Source organism: Sebastes umbrosus, chromosome 7, assembly GCF_015220745.1.
Source record: "Sebastes umbrosus isolate fSebUmb1 chromosome 7, fSebUmb1.pri, whole genome shotgun sequence".
In the NCBI taxonomy this organism is placed as follows: Eukaryota; Metazoa; Chordata; class Actinopteri; order Perciformes; family Sebastidae; genus Sebastes; species Sebastes umbrosus.
In genome coordinates, this window is record NC_051275.1 from 22,544,494 (window position 1) to 22,563,697 (window position 19,204).

General features: G+C 38.9%; 3 protein-coding genes across 8 annotated transcripts in view; all 3 read right to left on the reverse strand.

Moving 5' to 3' along the window:
• The window catches only part of mmp28 (matrix metallopeptidase 28), a 28,586-nt gene extending 24,792 nt beyond the window's left edge, over window positions 1-3,794 (reverse strand). The window contains exons 1-2 of the mRNA XM_037775978.1: window positions 3,469-3,794; window positions 1,007-1,083 (exon numbers count right to left, since the gene is read on the reverse strand). Coding sequence (XP_037631906.1) covers window positions 1,007-1,083; window positions 3,469-3,585 — 194 coding nt within the window. The 5' untranslated portion in view covers window positions 3,586-3,794. The remainder of the gene's footprint in view (window positions 1-1,006; window positions 1,084-3,468) is intronic.
• The window catches only part of porb (P450 (cytochrome) oxidoreductase b), a 46,380-nt gene continuing 30,382 nt past the window's right edge, over window positions 3,207-19,204 (reverse strand). Inside the window, exon 17 of one of the 2 annotated variants that reach the window (XR_005207652.1) lies at window positions 3,207-3,225. The gene's annotated coding sequence lies outside the window, so the exon portion shown is untranslated. Of the gene's footprint in view, window positions 3,226-17,181; window positions 17,205-19,204 lie in introns of those variants that run through there. The other variant, XR_005207653.1, reaches the window with a different exon arrangement.
• taf15 (TAF15 RNA polymerase II, TATA box binding protein (TBP)-associated factor) lies at window positions 4,678-18,072 on the reverse strand. 5 transcript variants are annotated; one of them, XM_037775982.1, is made up of 17 exons: window positions 17,916-18,072; window positions 16,602-16,626; window positions 15,721-15,754; window positions 15,531-15,612; window positions 14,865-14,927; window positions 13,380-13,437; window positions 12,708-12,916; window positions 12,382-12,577; window positions 9,955-9,989; window positions 9,349-9,381; window positions 8,777-8,886; window positions 7,514-7,643; window positions 7,326-7,427; window positions 7,101-7,182; window positions 6,903-6,991; window positions 6,231-6,378; window positions 4,678-5,117 (listed from the first exon to the last, which is right to left on the reverse strand). In XM_037775982.1, the coding sequence occupies exons 1-17, from the start codon at window positions 17,923-17,925 to the stop codon at window positions 5,078-5,080; spliced, it is 1,446 nt and encodes a 481-aa protein (XP_037631910.1). In that variant the 5' UTR covers window positions 17,926-18,072; the 3' UTR covers window positions 4,678-5,077. The 5 variants fall into 5 exon arrangements, with proteins under 5 accessions (XP_037631910.1, XP_037631908.1, XP_037631907.1 ...); XM_037775980.1 differs by having other exon boundaries at window positions 6,906-6,991; window positions 7,299-7,427; XM_037775979.1 differs by having other exon boundaries at window positions 7,299-7,427.

A 19,204-nucleotide genomic window follows, 5' to 3' on the forward strand; every position in this document is an offset into this window, starting at 1 on the left:
AAGTTTTCAGCATAAGCAAAGCTCTTCAATCAGTTTCCATTACAGTACAGACAGTATATGGGCCAGAGGGCGAGGTTCTTGACATTCCTGGGTGGTTCAGAGAGGGTTCAGTAGAGGTTTCCCAGTGAAGAGGTGAGGGTGTGTTTTACGGCCCTACACTGACGTTCAGCTCCGAGGCTTATCCCACACCCAGCTCACCCTTCCCCCTGATGAACACACGCAGCACCAAATGTAGAGCAAAATATATATCACTTTGTTCTAAAATCATGTCACATTCATTTTAGGACTCATAATTTGTACATTAATATTGGCACAACTGTTAACTACATGTTTCCGGCAAAAAAAAACACTTTATACCCCCGAGACTCCCGACCGACTTTACTGTCTTTCAGAGGCTGTAACAGTTTCAGTTTTAGAGTGAGGAAAAACTGGCATGGGGATTGTCAAAGGGGTCCCTTGACCTCTGACCTCAAGATATGTGATGAAAATGGGTTCTACGGGTACCCACGAGTCTCCCCTTTACAGACATGCTCACTTTATGATAATCACGTGCAGTTTTTTTGCATGCAGTGTAAATGTGTTATTTTCGCCTATTCTAAAGATGATGTATTTGAATATTTCTACTGGGGTCCCTAAATAGTCTCAGAATTGCATAAATTGGGGCTGACTGTAAAGCTGAGACTCTTGTGGATCCAATGAGCCCAATTGTATTAATGTGTGATGTTAGTCCCCATAGGAGCCATTTCATTGACCTCACTGTATACAATTACTTGTGGTGACCTCTAGGATAATCACAGCCTCATGAAACTTTACAGCCACAAACTACAGACCTAGCGCATTCAGAGGATGGATGGTTTTTCTAGGTAGATTGACAATAAGGGGGTTTCTGAGCAGTTTCCGGAACAGAAGCACTCGCCATCGCCATTGTACCCGCCTAAAAAAGAGAAAAACAGGTCTATTGTGGATCTCAGAGGTTTAATAGATGAAGACGAGCTTTACCACGTACCTGATAGCTGACTGCATCTCTACTGCATTGTGGATGTGGTTGTCCTCATGGAGGTAGCCGTACTTCTCCAGAAAAACCTGCATTTGATTTTAAAACTTGTTAATACAGAAATGCTCCAACTTTCCGATCATTACTTTGCATCCAAGTGCCCCTCTATTAAATGTGATTATCTCCATAGATCTATGATTATCTCACAGTAACACTTTGCTTCTCATAAGAACACTCCGGTAAATCCCCAGAAGAGGCAAACCTCCCCATGAGGGGGAAAAAAGAAACCATAAAAGTGTAAAGATAATTCCCCATTTGTTCTGTAGCTGCCTGAGGTAGCCAAGGCAGATGTATAGATCTGGACCACCCATAAGAGAGACAAACCCTGGGGTGTCCCTGAAAATTCATAGTTACTATTCCTCAAGAATTTCATGTAAGCTGAGAATACTTTACAACCTATAAAATATTGTAATAAAATGAACCAGCTTGGTACATGACAACAGCTGTTGTTGCGTTGTGGTTTCAGATGAGCCATGTTACTGGTTTAATATTACGATCTCTCATGTGGATGTATGTCGCAAGTTTCGTGTTCAGACAACAGCAGGCACAGCTATGATTACAGATGTGGTAAAGGTGGGATGGAAATTAAAATTGAGGAGATGACAGATGTGCTTCGTCAAAAACAGGAATGTGCAACAAAAATGTCCCTCGTCCCATTAGAGACACTGAAACATGCCAGAAGGGCTTTTTTAAATGTAAGAACAAGTTGTGGAAACAAATGTAATAGCCTGATGCTATGTATGCTCCATGGACAGCAAAGACAGCTGTCACATTAAACTGATGCCGTCCAAACCACAGCGAGGCAATTAAAACACCCTTAAGACACAAATAGTTGTATTGGGCTTGGTCTCCTTGTATGTCACTGAATGCAGCATGTTATTGTAGACAATAAACTAAACATGCAGCAGTTTTCAAGACAGTAATGGTTACATTTAACTTTTCCTCAATAAAAGTAGTTTCATAACAGCCTTAAGGGGAAATCCTCCAATGTAGTTCTATTTTAAATGGCATTGTTGTCATTTTTAAGGGACATAACGAGACATCAGAGTTTAACCTCTTTGTTTTGTTGAAATTAGCTTCATTTCCATTCACCAACCCCTGCAGTATGTATAGAAATAAAACATGAGGCAAAATCAACTCATTTTTTCACCTTTAAATGTCTATATTATTTTATAGGAAAGCCTTTTCTCGATACCCGAGTTGTAAATATTGTGTTGCGTTATTTTGTTTTGTTCCGTTTTTGCCTTTCTGCACACTATTATTTTAGTTCTTATTGGTTTTATCACTATAACTATATTGTATGTTACTTATTTTGTTTTATTCTCAGGTAGATTGTGAAGCATTTAGTAACCTTGTTTGGATAAGTGCTATACAAATAAAGTTATTATATTATCATTTTGTTTTCTTATTGAAAAAAAACTGAGTTTGCACTTTTGATGAAGGTGACAAAATTAGCATAAAGCATCTTTATTACAACAAATTTCATGTTATGGATAAAACAAAAATCCCTCTTGTTTGTTGTTGCTGGGGACCCCAAACCCCACTTTGAAAACCAGTGAATTAGACCCCAGAGGGATTTAAAACTCCATCATAAATCCTAAAAGGCTTATTTGGGATTTAGGAGGTAAAAAAAGGTAGTCATCAATTACTGATACTAAGCATTTAAAAATATCAAACCCAAACAGTCCAAAATCATGTTTATGGGCCATTTTCATAAAATTGGTAGATGTCATCAAATTTAAAGGTGATAAAAACAATGTTAAGTATGTTTTGAGCTGTTGTTAAAGAGGGCTAAGAACCCAAACAAACCATTGGATTAATGCCAACATGACTACAGGTTATACATATTTCCTTATAAAATAGCTTTTGTCTGAGGATCTCAACAACTTCCTTTAAATCTCTTCTTTAAGACTCACTTTTATATTATGGCTTTTTCATAACTGATGGCACATTGTTGTAAGAAGAATAGAAGAATATATCTTTATTGTCATTGTACAAATACAACGAAATTTAAATGCAATCCTTAGAAAGTGCAAGAAACAAAAAATAACGTGCCTGATGATTTTATCTTCTTAGATGTTAATTATTTTGTACTGTTAAGCATTTTGTAACCTTATTTTGAAAGGTGCTATATAATTATTATTTTTTTTAATATATATATATATATATATGTGCAGTTAACTTTTACCTTATTTAATTCAAGGCAAGCCAAGTTTATTTATATAGCACATTTCATACACAAAGGCAATTTAAAGTGCTTTACATATATAAAAGCAAGATAAGAGCACAAAGTGCATAAAATAACGAATAAAAGAATATAAAAGTATAAGTTAAAAACAAAAGGATTAAAAAAATGAAAAGGATAAACAAAATGTCAGTGATAAATCAGTCTATGGGTGTAAAGAAAGCAGTACCCCCGGGTCTGTGAGCAGCGGTGATCCTCTGGCAGTCCTCGCGGTGATGAGGCTGCTCATCACGGTCAGGATCCAGGCTGCCCTCCTCATGTCCCGGTCCGGAGGTTGGTGGCTCATCTCTGGACAACCTCACTATCTCCACTCCGCTCCTCCTCGCATGGCGCATCTCTGTTGAGCTCCAGGTATTGCTTCATTGTTGGGTTTTCTCTCGCTGTCAGTAAACCGAGAGCATGCTGCTGCTCGCCTCACATCTCCATCATCCACTGCGAGGAGTGACGGACGCTCCGATGCAGGGGGAGGGCCGGGGAGAGCACCGCCTCTCATCTCTCTCCGTCCTCCAGCACAGCAGCTGAGGGCCAAACACCAGCAGAATGATCCAACATACTAGTGCACTTAATAGATTTTAAAGGGACTGTTTGTAATTTTCAGAAATGCTTACCTGTGGTCGTTAAGTCAGCAAAAGTCATGAACGAGCATCACTTAAAACAGAGAGGCGACACACGTCAGCTAAAAGCACAATATCACTCTATATTTCAGCTGCTTGGCAGTAATGTTAGCTGACCAGACGAAGGGCTCTCCATGAATCAATGCTGATCCTAGTGTTGGCTTTTCCTGCTTCAGCCTCCCGACCGCGGTCGGAGGGAACACGGGAGACACCGGAGTTTTGGTCGGAGACGATAACGTTTCTCGCTGCGGAGCCCCGTCACTTCACAAGACACGGGAAACCTGTTTGTCTGGAGGAGCTGCAGCATTTATTTCTGCATAAACGTCCATTGTACAGTCTCTAGATATTCTCAGAGCTACGAACTCTTCTGCAGTGTGGAGCGTGCGCGCATGCACGTGAGAGGTGGAGCGAGAATGAGCGCGTTGTGTGAGTGACGGCAAGCAGGCAGCAGAGCAGACTTCGGTCCTGGAGACCAAAGTTACGGTTTCCCCTGCGTACTACGACCGCCGCCAACACTGTTTTGCAAGACAGGCTTCACTAGATAGAACCAAGAGGTTTTGGTGCTTCCGTGTAGTTTGTGTTGGAGTCTGAAAGTACGTGTCCACAGGGAGTCTGAACAGTGTAGCCACACGCGAGCGGGCATTGGAAACCGACCTGGTAGATTTATACACTTAAAGAGTTACAAACAGTCCCTTTAAATGTCTGGCTGGATAAAAATAGTATTTGCAAATAATGGGGTATAAACTCACACAAAGCACACAGAGAAAAGATCACAGTTTTTTAATATTTTGAAAAAAAAGAACCCAAGTAAAACACTTAATCCGTTCATACAAAACAATGATACGAAGTCTACCTCACAAAAACATCTGCAACTAGAATCTGAGAGGAAATTAAAAAGATGTACAAAGAAATAAAACAAAAACAAAAAAGCAGAGAAAAAAAAAACCAAAACATTTGACAGCATGCCAATCAGCCCCAGAGTCCCTTTACAGTAGCTCAACACACCCGTCCCTCGCTCAGACGAGCAGTAATAGTTGGGATGCACTGGCTACAAAAAAAGGTGCACAAATCAGAACGTCTGATCCCGGTCCTCAGTTTTCCCAAACTAAACCCTCCCCTCCATGGCGAACTCGTGGGCTGAGATGGTTTCCGTCTGCTCAACACTTAGTATGGCCGCTCTCTTCTGTCGTCTCTACGGTCACCTCTGCAAAGAAGAGACAAAATATGTCGGTTACCAGCTAGCAACATCCCCCTTTGTCATTGAATTAACCGCCATCGTCTGAACGACAGATATGAAGGTGAGTCCTCATTCACCTTTTAAATTTGTAAATGGATTTGCTTTCAATAAAAAGCAGACCGTCCTTCCTCCAACAACCCCTCGATTAACGCAGCACTTCACCTTCACTGAGCAGCAATATATGAAAATTTGCAAATAGCCGAGACCCTCGAAGGACACCAAAACATTGAGTGAAGGGTGTACCATGAATATTTAGACACACTTGGATTCTTAATGAGCAGGGAGTTAAAATGGCTCTTTGGTTTAAGAGTCTAGGTGTCAGGATGGACTGAATACCCAATTTGGGAAAGTGACAAAATTAAGTATACTCAAATCAGTCAGTATACACTTTTAAATTAACTTGATTTAAGTGCTGTTGAACACTATTCCTCTTCAAAGCCAGAAAATAAAAATGTAACCGTCACAGAAAAAGATGTTACCGTCTCTTCCGAGTTTAAAAAGGCAGTGGTGTTTTGATGTAGGGCTGCAACTAGCGATTATTTTCATTTTCGATTTCTTTCTCGATTACTTATTTGGTCTATAAAATGTCAGAAAATGGTGAAAAATGTCAATCAGCGTTTCCCAAAGCCCAAGATGATGTCTTCAAATGTCTCGTTTTGTCCACAACTCAAAGATATTCAGTTTACTGTCATAGAGAAGTAAAGAAACCAGAAAATATTCACATTTAAGAAGCTGGAATCAGAATTTTATTCTTAAAAAATGACTCAAACCGATTAATCATTAAAATAGTTGCCGATTAATTTAATAGTTGACAAGTAATCAAGTATTATATCCTTTCCTGAGAGTATACAGTATAATATAAAGATTGGTGTATAACACACTATGGTATACAGTTAGTATGTAGTGTGAAACTGGGACAGAGCACATCTTTAGTCATTTGTTGACTAATCTCAGGCAGGCTGCGCCCCATTGTGGTCACATGATCAAACTACATCAGCAAAGATATCCTCTTGCAGAAGGTCAGCTTACATGTCAAATGTACACAATGCGAAAACCCCCCAAAAAAAGGATTTAACCAACCTTCCTCCCATTTTGTAACCCCCTCCGAATCCGCCACCTCCGCCGTAGCCTCCACGGTCTCCCCCGCGATCTCCTCCACGGTCTCCACCACGGAAACCTCCACCACGACCTCTGAAGCCACCGCCATAACCACCTCTGCCTCCACGGTCTGCAAACACAGTCACAAATATTATGTCAGACAACAGGCACTGGACAGACATGCTGTTGATACAACAATTTTCTTCAGTATTGAAATTAAATTAACCCTTTAAAAAAAAAAAAACAGATTTCCCACGGGAAATTGCACGATCTTGTTTAAAATCGATCCAAAATAAAAAACATAATAGCTAAAGCATTCATTCTTTTTGCAGCAGAAAGCTAAGGCTTCCGTCTTTCATGTCATCACGTTGTACGCTCATGATGACGTCTTTACGTCGCGTTACATGCAGAACATACAAAACTATCCAGCCGCCTTTGCACTCGATCTGCTCGTTAAAATGAGCAGATCTCCAAAACTAAAAAATGTGTTTAGTTCAAATAACTTATTGAGAGTTAAGAAATATTTACGATCTTTATGTCTTGTGTGTTTATTTAGTAACATTTTGGGAAAAGACTTCACAGTAAGGATGAACACCAATGCAGGCACTGGCAGACCATCTCTATTGCAGAGTTCAAAGGGTTAAAAGCACTCACCTCCACCTCCGAATCCTCCATCTCCTGGTTTCGGAGCGCCACACTTGTTACACTCGTGCCGCCGTGCAAAATTCATATTGCCACAAGAGCTGAGGACAAATCAAATGTATATATTATACATTAAAAAACGCACCAATGAGGCCAAGTGAGTCCCTTCTGCTGTATATTAATAAGCATTTACATAAAAAGCAAACAAACCTGTTGGGACAGGGCCAGTCTCCTCCTTTAATGTCAAAGTTGGGTCCTCCTCCGCCTCCTCCTCCGCCACGACCTCTGAAACCTGAAAGCGACGGACAATTAGTCAAAAACTTCAGAAGCAGCCACACTAACAAGAACTTCAATCTTTAAGATATTTGACTGCTATATGAGCCCTGAGACAGCTGGTTCAACACCTACCTCCTCCTCGTCCCCCTCTTCCACCACCTCCTCCTCCCCCTGCTCCTCCTGCTCCTCCTCCTCTCTGTGTGAACTCAGCTCTGCGGGTGGCAAATGATACTTTGATGGGTTTGCCGTTGAACTCCTTGCCTGCAATGAAACATAATCAGTCAGAGGGACCCTGAATGATACGAGTGCATGATTAGAGAAATTGAAAAATACGCCAGTGCGCTTACCATCAAACCAGTCAATAGCAGCTTTGGCAGAGGGCGGGTCATCAAATGACACTGTACACTCTCCCTTTGGCTGACCGGTGGCCTTGTCAGTGTAGATGTTGATCATTAGCTGGGCAGTCTTCTTGTTTACCTAAAAGCACAAAAATTGAAGACCGGATTCTCAGTGCTTACGTTTGCATTTATCATTTCTACACCTGCTTGGGCTAGGTGGCAGGTATTCACAGGAAGAGGTTAACGCTCAACAAAATCTTAATGCTACTGGTTCAAAGGATAAAGAGCTACAACAATCTGATGAAGGGAAGATGTATCGAGTACCTAATTTTTATGAAGACTTTTTGTGACATTGATTTGCTCCAAAAATACTAATGTAACTAGGGGTGGGCGATATATTGAATATACTCAATGTATTCTGGCTTGTTCTACGTGGGATGTAGGAAATTACTATATCGGCAACACCGAGTACAAATATTGTACAGTTTTAAGTCACCGGCATGAGACTCGCTTTGGTGTTTCACTTCTCCCGTGGTGCTCTCCCTCTCTCCTGGGCGAGTGTGTGTGTGTGTGTGTGTGTGTGGCGTATAAGCATGAATGTGCGTATGGGTGTGTTTGTATCTAGAGTGAAGTAGGGAACAGGGAAAGAGCCTGGAGAGAGTTGAAGAAGTGAAGTGCCGAAGCGAGTTTATACCTGTTGAGGTTGGAAAAGGTGATTAAAAAAGACATTACCGCTTTTTTAATAATCGCCACGGTCTCTGCACATGGGACATACTGTTTTTAAACTGTCCGTGGGAAGAATGAAAATGTAAGAGTCTGTCCATTCTGGATAAAAAGCTCTGTTTTCGCTGTCTTCTGTTGCCTCGTCTCTCCCGTGTGTGTGTGTGTATCTCACTCAGCATAGATTTGATTGTCTGAGTAGCATCACGTGATAATATTTACAATGTATGCAATTGGTCTGTGAGTTTCTGGGCTGCAAAGACTAGAAAAGATGTGCCGGTTAAAATAGAAACGCCTTTCAATTTTATAATTCTCAATTTATCGGTTATAGGTCCAATATATATCGTATATCGCGATATAGCCTAAAAATATTGAGATACTATTTATAAGCCATATTGCACAGCGCTAAATGTCACATTAAAGTAACAAACTAGAGATAAATTTAGAAAGTAGCGGTAGAAACATTGGCTGTTTAATCAAGTCTCCAACGTCATTAAGATGCATGTTGCTGTGTAAATGGAGTGAGAACGTGCCAAGAGTCTAACTCAGTACCTTGATGATGCCAATTTGCTTGAAGTAGTCACCGATTTCCTGAACTGTGGCTTCTTCTGCCAGTCCCTGAACAAAAATGGTGTTGTTGTCAGAGTTGTCCTGCTCACCAGCTGTGGAAGAGATAAAAAAAATGCAAGCAATGATTATATTGGATTGATTATACATGGAGATCTACTTTGACCATCTCACAGGCAGAAACAGAACATCTAACAAAAATAAAATAGTGTGAAGTGTGAGAATGAAGTGTATTGTAGGATATCACAAATAATCATATCCATATGGGAAACCATGGCAACTCATTGCTTTTTCATAATATATTTGCAGAAACAATCAGGAACTTTGAGAATATCCATTTACAGTTTATAACGAACCATATCTCATTAACTTGAACATTTTTGCTAAATTCTTGAAGTTCCTGAAGTTATGATCTAACTCATTACAACTGAAAACATAAATTGTGATATTGACGCTCTGATATCAGATTACAATGACTGGACTGATTTTGAATTAGAGCCCATTGATCAGTACAAACCCTGGTTATTTAATTAGGTAATGTTCAAATAGAGTCTTACCTGGTTCATCCCTTGAGTCGAAGTCTCGAGAGCCTGTAAAACAGAGGAGAGGGTGGAGGAGAACACTTGAGCAGGGAAACTTAAAAACCGTTGCACTGTTTCACACAAATAATTATAAACTTCATCCCTATCAATGCATAATGATAAAAAAAATTAAACAAATGTCCATGTTTACAGCTCTCTGATGGGTGTTTTCATACCGTTGCATCACATACCAACAACGTGCAACAAGAACAGAAGTGTTCTGGGTTTTTTTGAGCCTACACCAGAAATGAAAACAACCAAAAAAGTCTCCAGTTTTAGAAAGTTTTCCTTCTTCGTCCTGGGAGCACCTCATGTCATTTACAATCAGCCCTCGTCTTCATGCAACAATACCATAATTTTACAACTCAGGCTCCATGTTCTTTACCATATCTGAAGTCATCTAAGAGAAACCCTGCTAAGAATAATAGGTGGAGTCCCTTTGGGATCTGGACATGAAAATGGTGGCATTCACCAATTTTTTTTTTTTTTTTTTTTTTTTTTTTTAAATCCCCCTCTCTTTTCTTTTTTCTAACTCAAGTTCTTTCCTCCCCCACCGACACAGTTCTGATGCTCGTCACTTACCACCGTAATTTTTGTAGCCACCACGGTCACCACCTCTGCAGAGGAAAAATTGGAGATATGATGGCTTTTCCTTTGTCCCAACTGAGAGCTCAAAGCTCCCCTACATCCCCATCAGTATGCACTCCTGCCAGGGTGTGCGACTATGGTGGAAATGTCTCACACGAGGAATACGTTAGTCTTTGACATTAGAGATCAATGAACAGACGACTAGGCAGCTCTGACTGAACAATCAGGTAGACGAGTGAAGACATCATCACATCTCGGTCACCATTTACAATGAATTTGGTACTTTTTACATGACCAGATTGGATACTAAGAGCCGGTAAACCAGCTGAATTTTTTAAATGAGAAGCCGAATTGGTGTGAAGGGGTGTAGCAACTGATAAGCAATCTTCCACTGAGTGCGTTTATGAGATCCTTTAACTGAGGTCCAAGTTTTAGTTCAGTCACTCTGAACACCTGTAGTATAAAATGTAGATCCATGTTAACACAGCACACATGTTCGCCATTGTCAAATATACAACACTTGAATGAAACCTGTTTGAATGTGAAGCAGCTGAAGATGTGGCTCCAGGTCTAAGGGCATCGTTTCAGTGGAGTTTCCATTGTTCAAAAACTAACATGTGGTCCTCGGAGCACAAGAAACACCAAAATTGAATTTCTGGCAATTGAAAAAGTATGGCTGCTGGAGATTTAACTTTGATAAAAATATGAAAGCACAAAAAAAAAAAATCCTCTTTGGATCAAGGTCAAATTTTACAGAAAAGCTCTTGCCTGAATTAAAAAGGGCTTTCACTGGTAGAACAAATAACACATTGTTGTGCCAGTCGCCTCCACAATGACCTAGTGGACCAACATGTGAAGTTTTTAGGTCGTACAAAAGTCGGTCTCAAAATAATTACAATGCATATTTTTCTCCACTCCTCAAACACATGAGCAGATGGGCACCTTAGCTAGAATCTCTTCAAAACTGAGAAGTGCTACTTTTTTCAGCTCCTAAAAAGGGTAAAGCCACAGAGTCATAGTATGCATCTCAGTGTGGAGCACAAGATTTCCATGTGTAAGAAAGCACTTAATGAATGATGTGCTGCAGTGTTGTTCTCCTTACAGAAACATCTGGTTGAGTAGAGCTCTTCATTTCTCTCCTAATACTATACAGCCTCTAAAAAATGACACATGGTCTCTCTTCCTGGCTGATATAAAACTGTCGACGTTCTGTTGCAGAATGGACAAAACCGCCCAAATGTCTGGGATAATATGGTTGCGCAACCGGGTCTGTGGTGCCAAGGGTTGCAAAATCCTGGGAAAATTCTAAGTGGAAACCTTCCATGGGAATTAATGGGAAATAAAATGGAAACAGGGGTTATCTGTTCAGGCTATATATACACTGTCATATGCAGATAGAAGCTAACCTTTTGCCATAGCATAAGCAGACAATTCATTAATGCACCAAATAAATCCATGAATTTGTCAAATGCCAACTCTCTCATTCCGTGTGTTAAGTTATAAACTGTGTACTTTGGGCTACTATCTGCTGGTTAACTGACGTATGAAAGTATAAAATATATATAGTCACTCCATTAACATAATCAAAACTTACATAAAAGCATGTAGTCCTCTGCATGCACAGTGCATTCTCCAATCACATGTGCAGCCCACACTACTGCACTGTCTGAGCCAAAGGGTTAATTCTTATTTAATGGGATGCCAATTATCTGTACATGTGATACAGAGTGCGCTGCTGAATGCAGTTCATGATTATGCTTCAGTTTAATGGGCAACACATGCCATAAGAGCTAGTATTTTTGTATGTGCATTTCTCCACTAAATTAGTTCAATAATAATGAGAGAAAGGTATAATTTTATATTGAAATTGTGGAAAAATTCCAAAATTTCCAAGCTTAATTTCCCTTGGAAATTGTCAGACCCTTTGCAACCCTATTTGTGCAGACATGTTCAGTCTCCATTCATTTACTTAAGACCCCAATGATAACGAGTAGATCCTCAGTGGGCCAAACATTCATCTCTAACCTTTAATCAACCACCACTTATGCCTGTTTACCGATCATTTGATCTTAACAGCAATGTGGATTTGACACCAGCATGTTTCCTGTATAAAAACTTCAGGTGAATCTGATTTCGGGGGGAAAAAAATCGTACGGTTCAGGCACCTGGAGCACAATGCAGAGGGTTGGTGAATATTACCTATGTGAACAACTTTGGATGAATCCAGTTTTGGGAAAAAAAAAAAAAAAAAAAAAATACCAGAGTTTTGAGATCTGGAGCACAAAGCAGATGGTTGGTGAAAATCATCTATGTGGGTGGTTTGTAGTTGATGAGTGATGATGTGTTGAGTGACAACAAGTCATGTCTCATATTTCACAGTGTATAGAGGTACCTTGGGGGTAGTGGCACTATGCAACTTACCCCATACCAGGATCTCCACCCCTTCCGCCACGGTCGTATCCAGCACTGCGGTCATATCCAGCACTGCGGTCAAAACCGCCACGGTCATAGCCACCGCCCTCGCCACCACCACGGCCTCGGCCTCTGAAGCCACCTCCGCCTTCGGAACGGTCTCCTTGGTCACGTCCAAACCTCCCACCCTGACCACCGCTTTCACCTGGTTTTCAGAAATATTCATTGAGCAACTACGCAACCTGACTTATGAGACAGCACATTTGTGTCTCATTCATAAGTACTTACAGAACACACATGTAGTCTATATTATTTAAAAAGCCAGTTATCTGTACCGTCACTCCATCTTCCATAGCTGCTGCCGCCGCCACCACCAGTGCCACCGCCGCCACGACTGCTGTCGCCGCCACTACCACCACCGCCTTGCCCCTGGCTACCATAGGAGCTTTGCTGACCATAGCTGTTTCCTCCTTGACCCTGGCTACCATAGGAACCTTGCTGCCCATAAGACGACGACGACGATGTTGTTGTCTTGTCGCCATACCTTGAAGTAGTTTTAGCAAAGATAGTTACAGTTAGCACAACAGAGATACCAAATAATTGAATCTATTAATGAGTTGTTTTCATCTTTCATCATAAGGGAGTTAAAAAAAGCAGTTGTCAACCATGAAGTGGAGCCGTAAATGACAATATTAATCATTAGTCAAATTAAAACTATATTGCATAATTGATTTGCTGGTTTACATGACTTGCATTTCAGTTTTCTACAAATACAATTTTGCCTCTGGGTTTATCAAATGTGTTACAATATGCTGTATAGTTTTGTATTATGTTGTTTAATAATGCTCCGATTCTGGTATGTTATAATGTTTTAGAATATTTTACATCTTGATATTAATAAGCCATTATGGGGCAAAGAATGTCAGTGAGAATCACGCGCCCCAGAAAAATCACAGTACTGATACAAATTAATAAAGTCCCTGAATAATGCAATATTGGTGCCTTACCCAGTTGGCGCTTGTCCGTAACTATCAGTGCTCTGTGGCTGAGACTGGCTATAACCATCTGTCAAAGAGAAAATTCACAAAATTGAGAAAAATCTAATTTCTTTCAAAACAAAGCATTGTTGCATGCAATAAAGTGAATCAAAAATATGTTACTAAACTACAACAAAACAAAAAAGCATCTTGAATTCTTCTGTGACTTTTCTATGGTAGTGGTTCTCAACCTTTTTAGTGTCAAAGACCCCTAATTTCATACACATTAGGTCATAGACACCCATTTGATAAGAGTTTGGTTGTTAGATACGAGTAAGACCAGAATTCTCTAGTTGTCAACTACATTTGAGGAGATAACCATGGAGGAAGTGAAAGCTATGATCAGACTAGTCACTCTTGTTATTCTTACTCAAATTGGGCTCACTTCTATAGTGAATTAAAATATCTAAAATAAACTATTCCCCATTTTTCTGGGGACCCAGATCCCTGGTTGAGAACCAATATGGCTAAAGCAAGTATTCTAAGCCACAATATCTTCAAGTGACTTCATACTGGATACACGAGTGACTGTCATTTAACTGAACACCTCCCCTTTTGGAGGCAATCTCATAGGTTGGTTGGCCTAATAAATATTGACAATGTAAGCAATTAAGAAAGCATCAGTGCAATGCACCAATCATTGCTATTATCTTAAATACACATATACTATCCACCTTATTCTCAGGGGTGTTACTGTAAAAATGATTATGTCTTTAACTTCCCATGAGGTATCAGAAGTAGCAGTACGCTAGTTAGTCCCATAGGCTAACCATAGTGGCTAACCACCAAAGGCGCTTCTTTTGAAAAGTAATTCACCTTCATTTTACAAAATCCCACTTTATTTTTCACAGATATTTAACGAACGTTAAATTGGCATTTTCTAAAATGTCCTTGCGGAGCTGTGGTACGGTGTTCCGTATACTTTATGCCCGTCAGCACTCCTCTGTTGTTAAGAGACAGACAAGCTTGTTTGTGTGCTCATTCTCCAGGGGATTATCTATTAGACAGTCTACACTTTGACTGATGTCTTTTGGACCAAATGGTGGAGGTCTCTTGCTTGGTCGGGAATGAAAGAGGGGGAACTGATGATGACACGCCTATAAATGTTATGCACGATACGGAAATATTTATTCAGCGATCGGCGGAAAAATTGTATCTGTACGGAACATCGTTAGTGTACAGAATATAGTTAGTGTACGTTAGTCGGGCTACGAAAGAGCAGCGTAGAAGCGACGTCAGGTCCTTAAAAGGACTGACAGCAGTGCCAGGAGAACATCAGCTGTGATTTGATGTGTAGGGAGGACACATCATTGTAGCGTTGGTTTAATGACAGCCAGTTACTTTCCCTATTTTCTGTACAGTTTAAAATGTAAGGCAGTTCATGGCACGGAGTGCATGGCAGCATTACACTACAAATAGTTTAAGTACGGTTACCTGTGTAGGATAAAAACAAACCTTTGTTACTGTAGAAGTCCTGATCTGCATCAGAGCTTTTCACATTGTTGATCGTTTCACCGTCTGTATCAACGGAGTCAATAAATTAGCTAAATATGCTAGTGTAGGTTATCTGAGGCCACTTCTTCAGGTGAGCTATAATAATAATAATAATAATAATAATAATAAGTGGTGTTCACACGTTTTACTAGATTTTTTTATACAATCGCTCTAGGAGAAACAATTAGCGTTGCTGGAAAACGATTCAGTGACATGACGCGCCGGAATACGGACACAATTCACGCAAGGCATCATGGGCCCTTGCCCATCAGTACCTAAACGACCTTCTACATCCCTACACTCCATCCCGGAAACTACGATCCTCTGACACTGGTCTGCTCTCCACCTCCCACACCCGGCTGAGAACATTAGGCGACAGAGCCTTCAGCGTCGCGGCCTGCGCCCTTCTCTCCCTCCTGAAATAAGAAATGCTTCATCCCTGGACACTTTCAAAAAACACCTCAAGCACCACCTGTTCATCAAGGCCTATGATCTCAGCTGACTCTTCCTACACGTCACTCTCATTAATTACTTAGCTATAGTTTCTCCTCCGTGTTATTTATTAGTATGATTTTGTGTGCCTCCTTTGTAAAGCGTACTTGGGTTTCTGAAAGGCGCTATAGATACCTTGTGATGCTGCGCCTTGCTGTCCATAGCCGGCGTAACCCTGTCCCCCATAAGAGCCACTGCCATTTCCTTGTCCATAACCCTGTCAATCAGGAAGCACAGTTAGACAGAGTATAATCAAAAAGTAAAAACTGATTTAAAAACTGTTACAGCTAACAGACTGATAGTAACTTGGTGTAAAATTTCTTACCTGTCCACTCTGCTGGCCGCCATATGACCCATAGCTACAAAAACACATGATAGAAGCAGTTAACTTCCGTTTTTTGTTGCATTCAAAAAAACTCACTTTGTGTGTGTCTCTCCGTGGTTACATGTAAAGCATGCTTTGAATAATAATAATAATAATAATAATAATAATAATAATAATGTGTACAACAGTTAATCTATAACATTACATAAACTGGGGGAATAAAGTTCGGAAACTTGTGTTTGGTGGATTATTTCTCTGTTGTTACAATGCTAATGGTCATTGTATTTTACATGGTTGAAAGCCTGTTTATTTACCTTCACAATAATGTCCAACGTTTAAGGATCATGCATTTGTGGGATGAGCAGCACAGCTGATTATGTAGGTAGCACCCAAGAAAACTTTGCCAAAATGCTCTGGAGAATACACTGTTTACAATTGGCAGAGCATTTGGCAAATTTTTCTTGGGCGCTACCCACATAATCAGCTGTGCTGCACATCCCACAAATGCATGATTTTTACAAGTTGGACATCATTGTGAAGGTAATTAAGGGAAGTTTACTTCCCTTAATGCTTTACTGTGAGTGTAATAATGACAAACCTGAGCTTAGAGTGTTGTGTTGTTGACATATGCATTGCTATGGTTGTTGAGCTGTTACCTCAAGCTTTCTTTAATTCTTATGTATCCAATGGAGAAACCACTTTTAATGGGTCACACAGAACTTCATTGTTTCATCTAATTGTTCTCAATTATCATGTTTAATGTCATGCTGATTAAGACAAATATATAAGGCATATTGTTTGGCAAGTTTCTGAACTCCCCCCCCGCCCCCCCCAGTTTATATAGGAGATTAATGTGAGGCTTGTTTTGTTTGTGCATTTACCTTTGTGAGCCACCGTAGCCTGAATCTAAAAGAGGAATAAAACAATAGTTTACCATTAATACAAAGAATTTAGTTATTAGAGGAAAAGTGAGAAAGGGGTAGGGAATTATAAGTTTTACTTCAACCTACTCCTTTTTGGACACTATTACTCTTGTTTTGTTTGTTATTATTTTGTATCTGTTTTTATTTATTTTTATATTCAAAATAAAGTCTTTCATTCAAGAACTTTTTTTCTAAAAAAAAATGTGTAAAATATCAAATTGACTAAGCAGATTATGCAGTTTGAAGACAGAAAAAGTAGGAACAGCTAAGTTAGCTGCACGCCTTTCTGAAGCCTTTCTATAAGCTGTCTATGTACATGGAGGTTTCTTTACTTATTTATTTATGCATTTCACCCCTTATTTGTTTCCCCAAACTTATTAAAATGTACGAATTTATTTCTGTATTCTTTCCTTTATGCATTTCTTTTTTTTCTCATTTCTTTATGCATTTCTGCCTCATTATGCCAATGAGGGGGCTGTCTCTCAATGTGTCATGGGGTCAGAACATACAAATAAATACAATTTAAAAAAAAAAAAAAATATATATATATATATATATATAATAGAGAATAAAGAAATGCAAAAATAAATTAATTTAAAAATGTATTAAAAAAAAATACTTAAATAAATAAAAAGGAAAATTAAACAGAAGAGTAAATAAATAAGGGAATTAATACAAAGATTAATAAATAAAGGAGCTAATTAAAACAATGACAAAATGAAACAAACTACTTACAGATCAAAGAATGAACAGTAAATTAATAAAATGGTAAAATAGCACATTTATCTCACCTATCCGCAAAAAAACAAGTATACCATACCAGCAGAAGGAGCAAAGCTTTGAAATAAAGATAAAATGTGATAAAGTAATGTAAAGTCGACAGCAGGCCCAGATGTCACCACGCCACTCCAGTAACAAGAAAAATGGCGGTCAGTGTGGTCTCGGGCTCTGGCTAAATCCTGAAACGACCTAACATAGATTTATAAATACAGTCCATCCTCTGGGAGAGATTGATTTAAACCACATGGGTTGAATATAAATATTGCTTGTTCTAAAACAACATTTGTGTGAGTATTTTAAAAGGTTTCTAGTTCTTTAGAGAATCAAAAGCATCGGTATAAACAAAGACGAGCCACGCTCCAGGAGTTAGACGGAGCCGTTCCTTCTTCTCGGCCTCGCGGTTAGCCGCTACTTTAGCTCAAAATGGTAACATTATACGTATTTTACCCACTATCTACTATCTGTATATAATAAATAACATGCTAGACTTACCAGTGGCCATTCTGTGACGTTGTATGTGTGGTTAAAAATACAATGAAGTGTTGTTTTCTCGTGATTAGCTGATAAAAACCCTGGTTGACATCGACGCAGCGCAGCAGAATGTAGAGATGAAACACTCTGCGACACACTTCCCTTATTCAGACCTTCTTCTTCTTCTTCCTGTTCAGAGCTGCTGCTACTCACAGATACCTCACAACACCGCCACCTACTGGTGAGAGAGAGACAATACAATACAGTACAGTACAATACAATACAATACAATACAATACAATACAATACAATACAGAACAATACAATACAATACGATACAATACAATACAATACGATACAATACAATACAATACAATACTATACAATACAATACAATACAATACAATACAATACAATACAATACAATACAATACTATACAATACAATACAATACAATACATTACGATACAATACAATACAATACAATACATTACGATACAATACATTACGATACAATACAGAACAATACAATACAATACACCATGGCCTAGGACTGGGCTCAGCAACCTTTACTATCAAAAGAGACACATTTTAGGCAAAAATAATAATAAAAGAAATCTGAGATTTCGAGGATAAAGTCATAATATTATGAGAAAAAAAGTCGTAATATTACGAGAATTAAGTCATAACTTTAGGAGAAAAAAGGCAGAAGTTTACGAGAATAAAGTCATAAATCTACGAGAATAAAGTCGGAATGTTACGAGAATAAAGTCATAACTTTAGGTGAAAAAAAGTCAGAAGTTTACGAGAATAAAGTCATAAATTTACGATAAAAAAGTCGTAATATTACGAGAATAAAGTCATAACTTTACGAGAAAAAAGTTGTAATATTACGAGAATAAAGTCATAACTTTACACTAAAAAAAGTCATAACTTTAGGTGAAAAAAAGTCAGAAGTTTACGAGAATAAAGTCATAAATTTACAAGCAAAAAGTTGTAATATTACGAGAATAAAGTCATAACTTTACGCTAAAAAAAGTCAGAAGTTTACGAGAATAAAGTCATAAATTTACGAGAAAAAAAGTCGTAATATTACGACAATAAAGTCATAACTTTACGAGAAAAAAGTCGTAATGTTACGAGAATAAAGTCATAACTTTAGGTGAAAAAAAGTCAGAAGTTTACGAGAATAAAGTCATAAATTTACAAGCAAAAAGTTGTAATATTACGAGAATAAAGTCATAACTTTACGCTAAAAAAAGTCAGAAGTTTACGAGAATAAAGTCATAAATTTACGAGAAAAAAGCAGA

Excerpts from the sequence above, each read along its gene's own strand:
- taf15 (XM_037775979.1), bottom strand. Across the intron at positions 15,755-16,601 it reads GGCTACGGTGGCTCACAAAG|CTATGGGTCATATGGCGGCC; the intron begins GTAAATGCACAA and ends GTGTTTTTGTAG. Across the intron at positions 15,613-15,720 it reads GCGGCCAGCAGAGTGGACAG|GGTTATGGACAAGGAAATGG; the intron begins GTAAGAAATTTT and ends CCTGATTGACAG.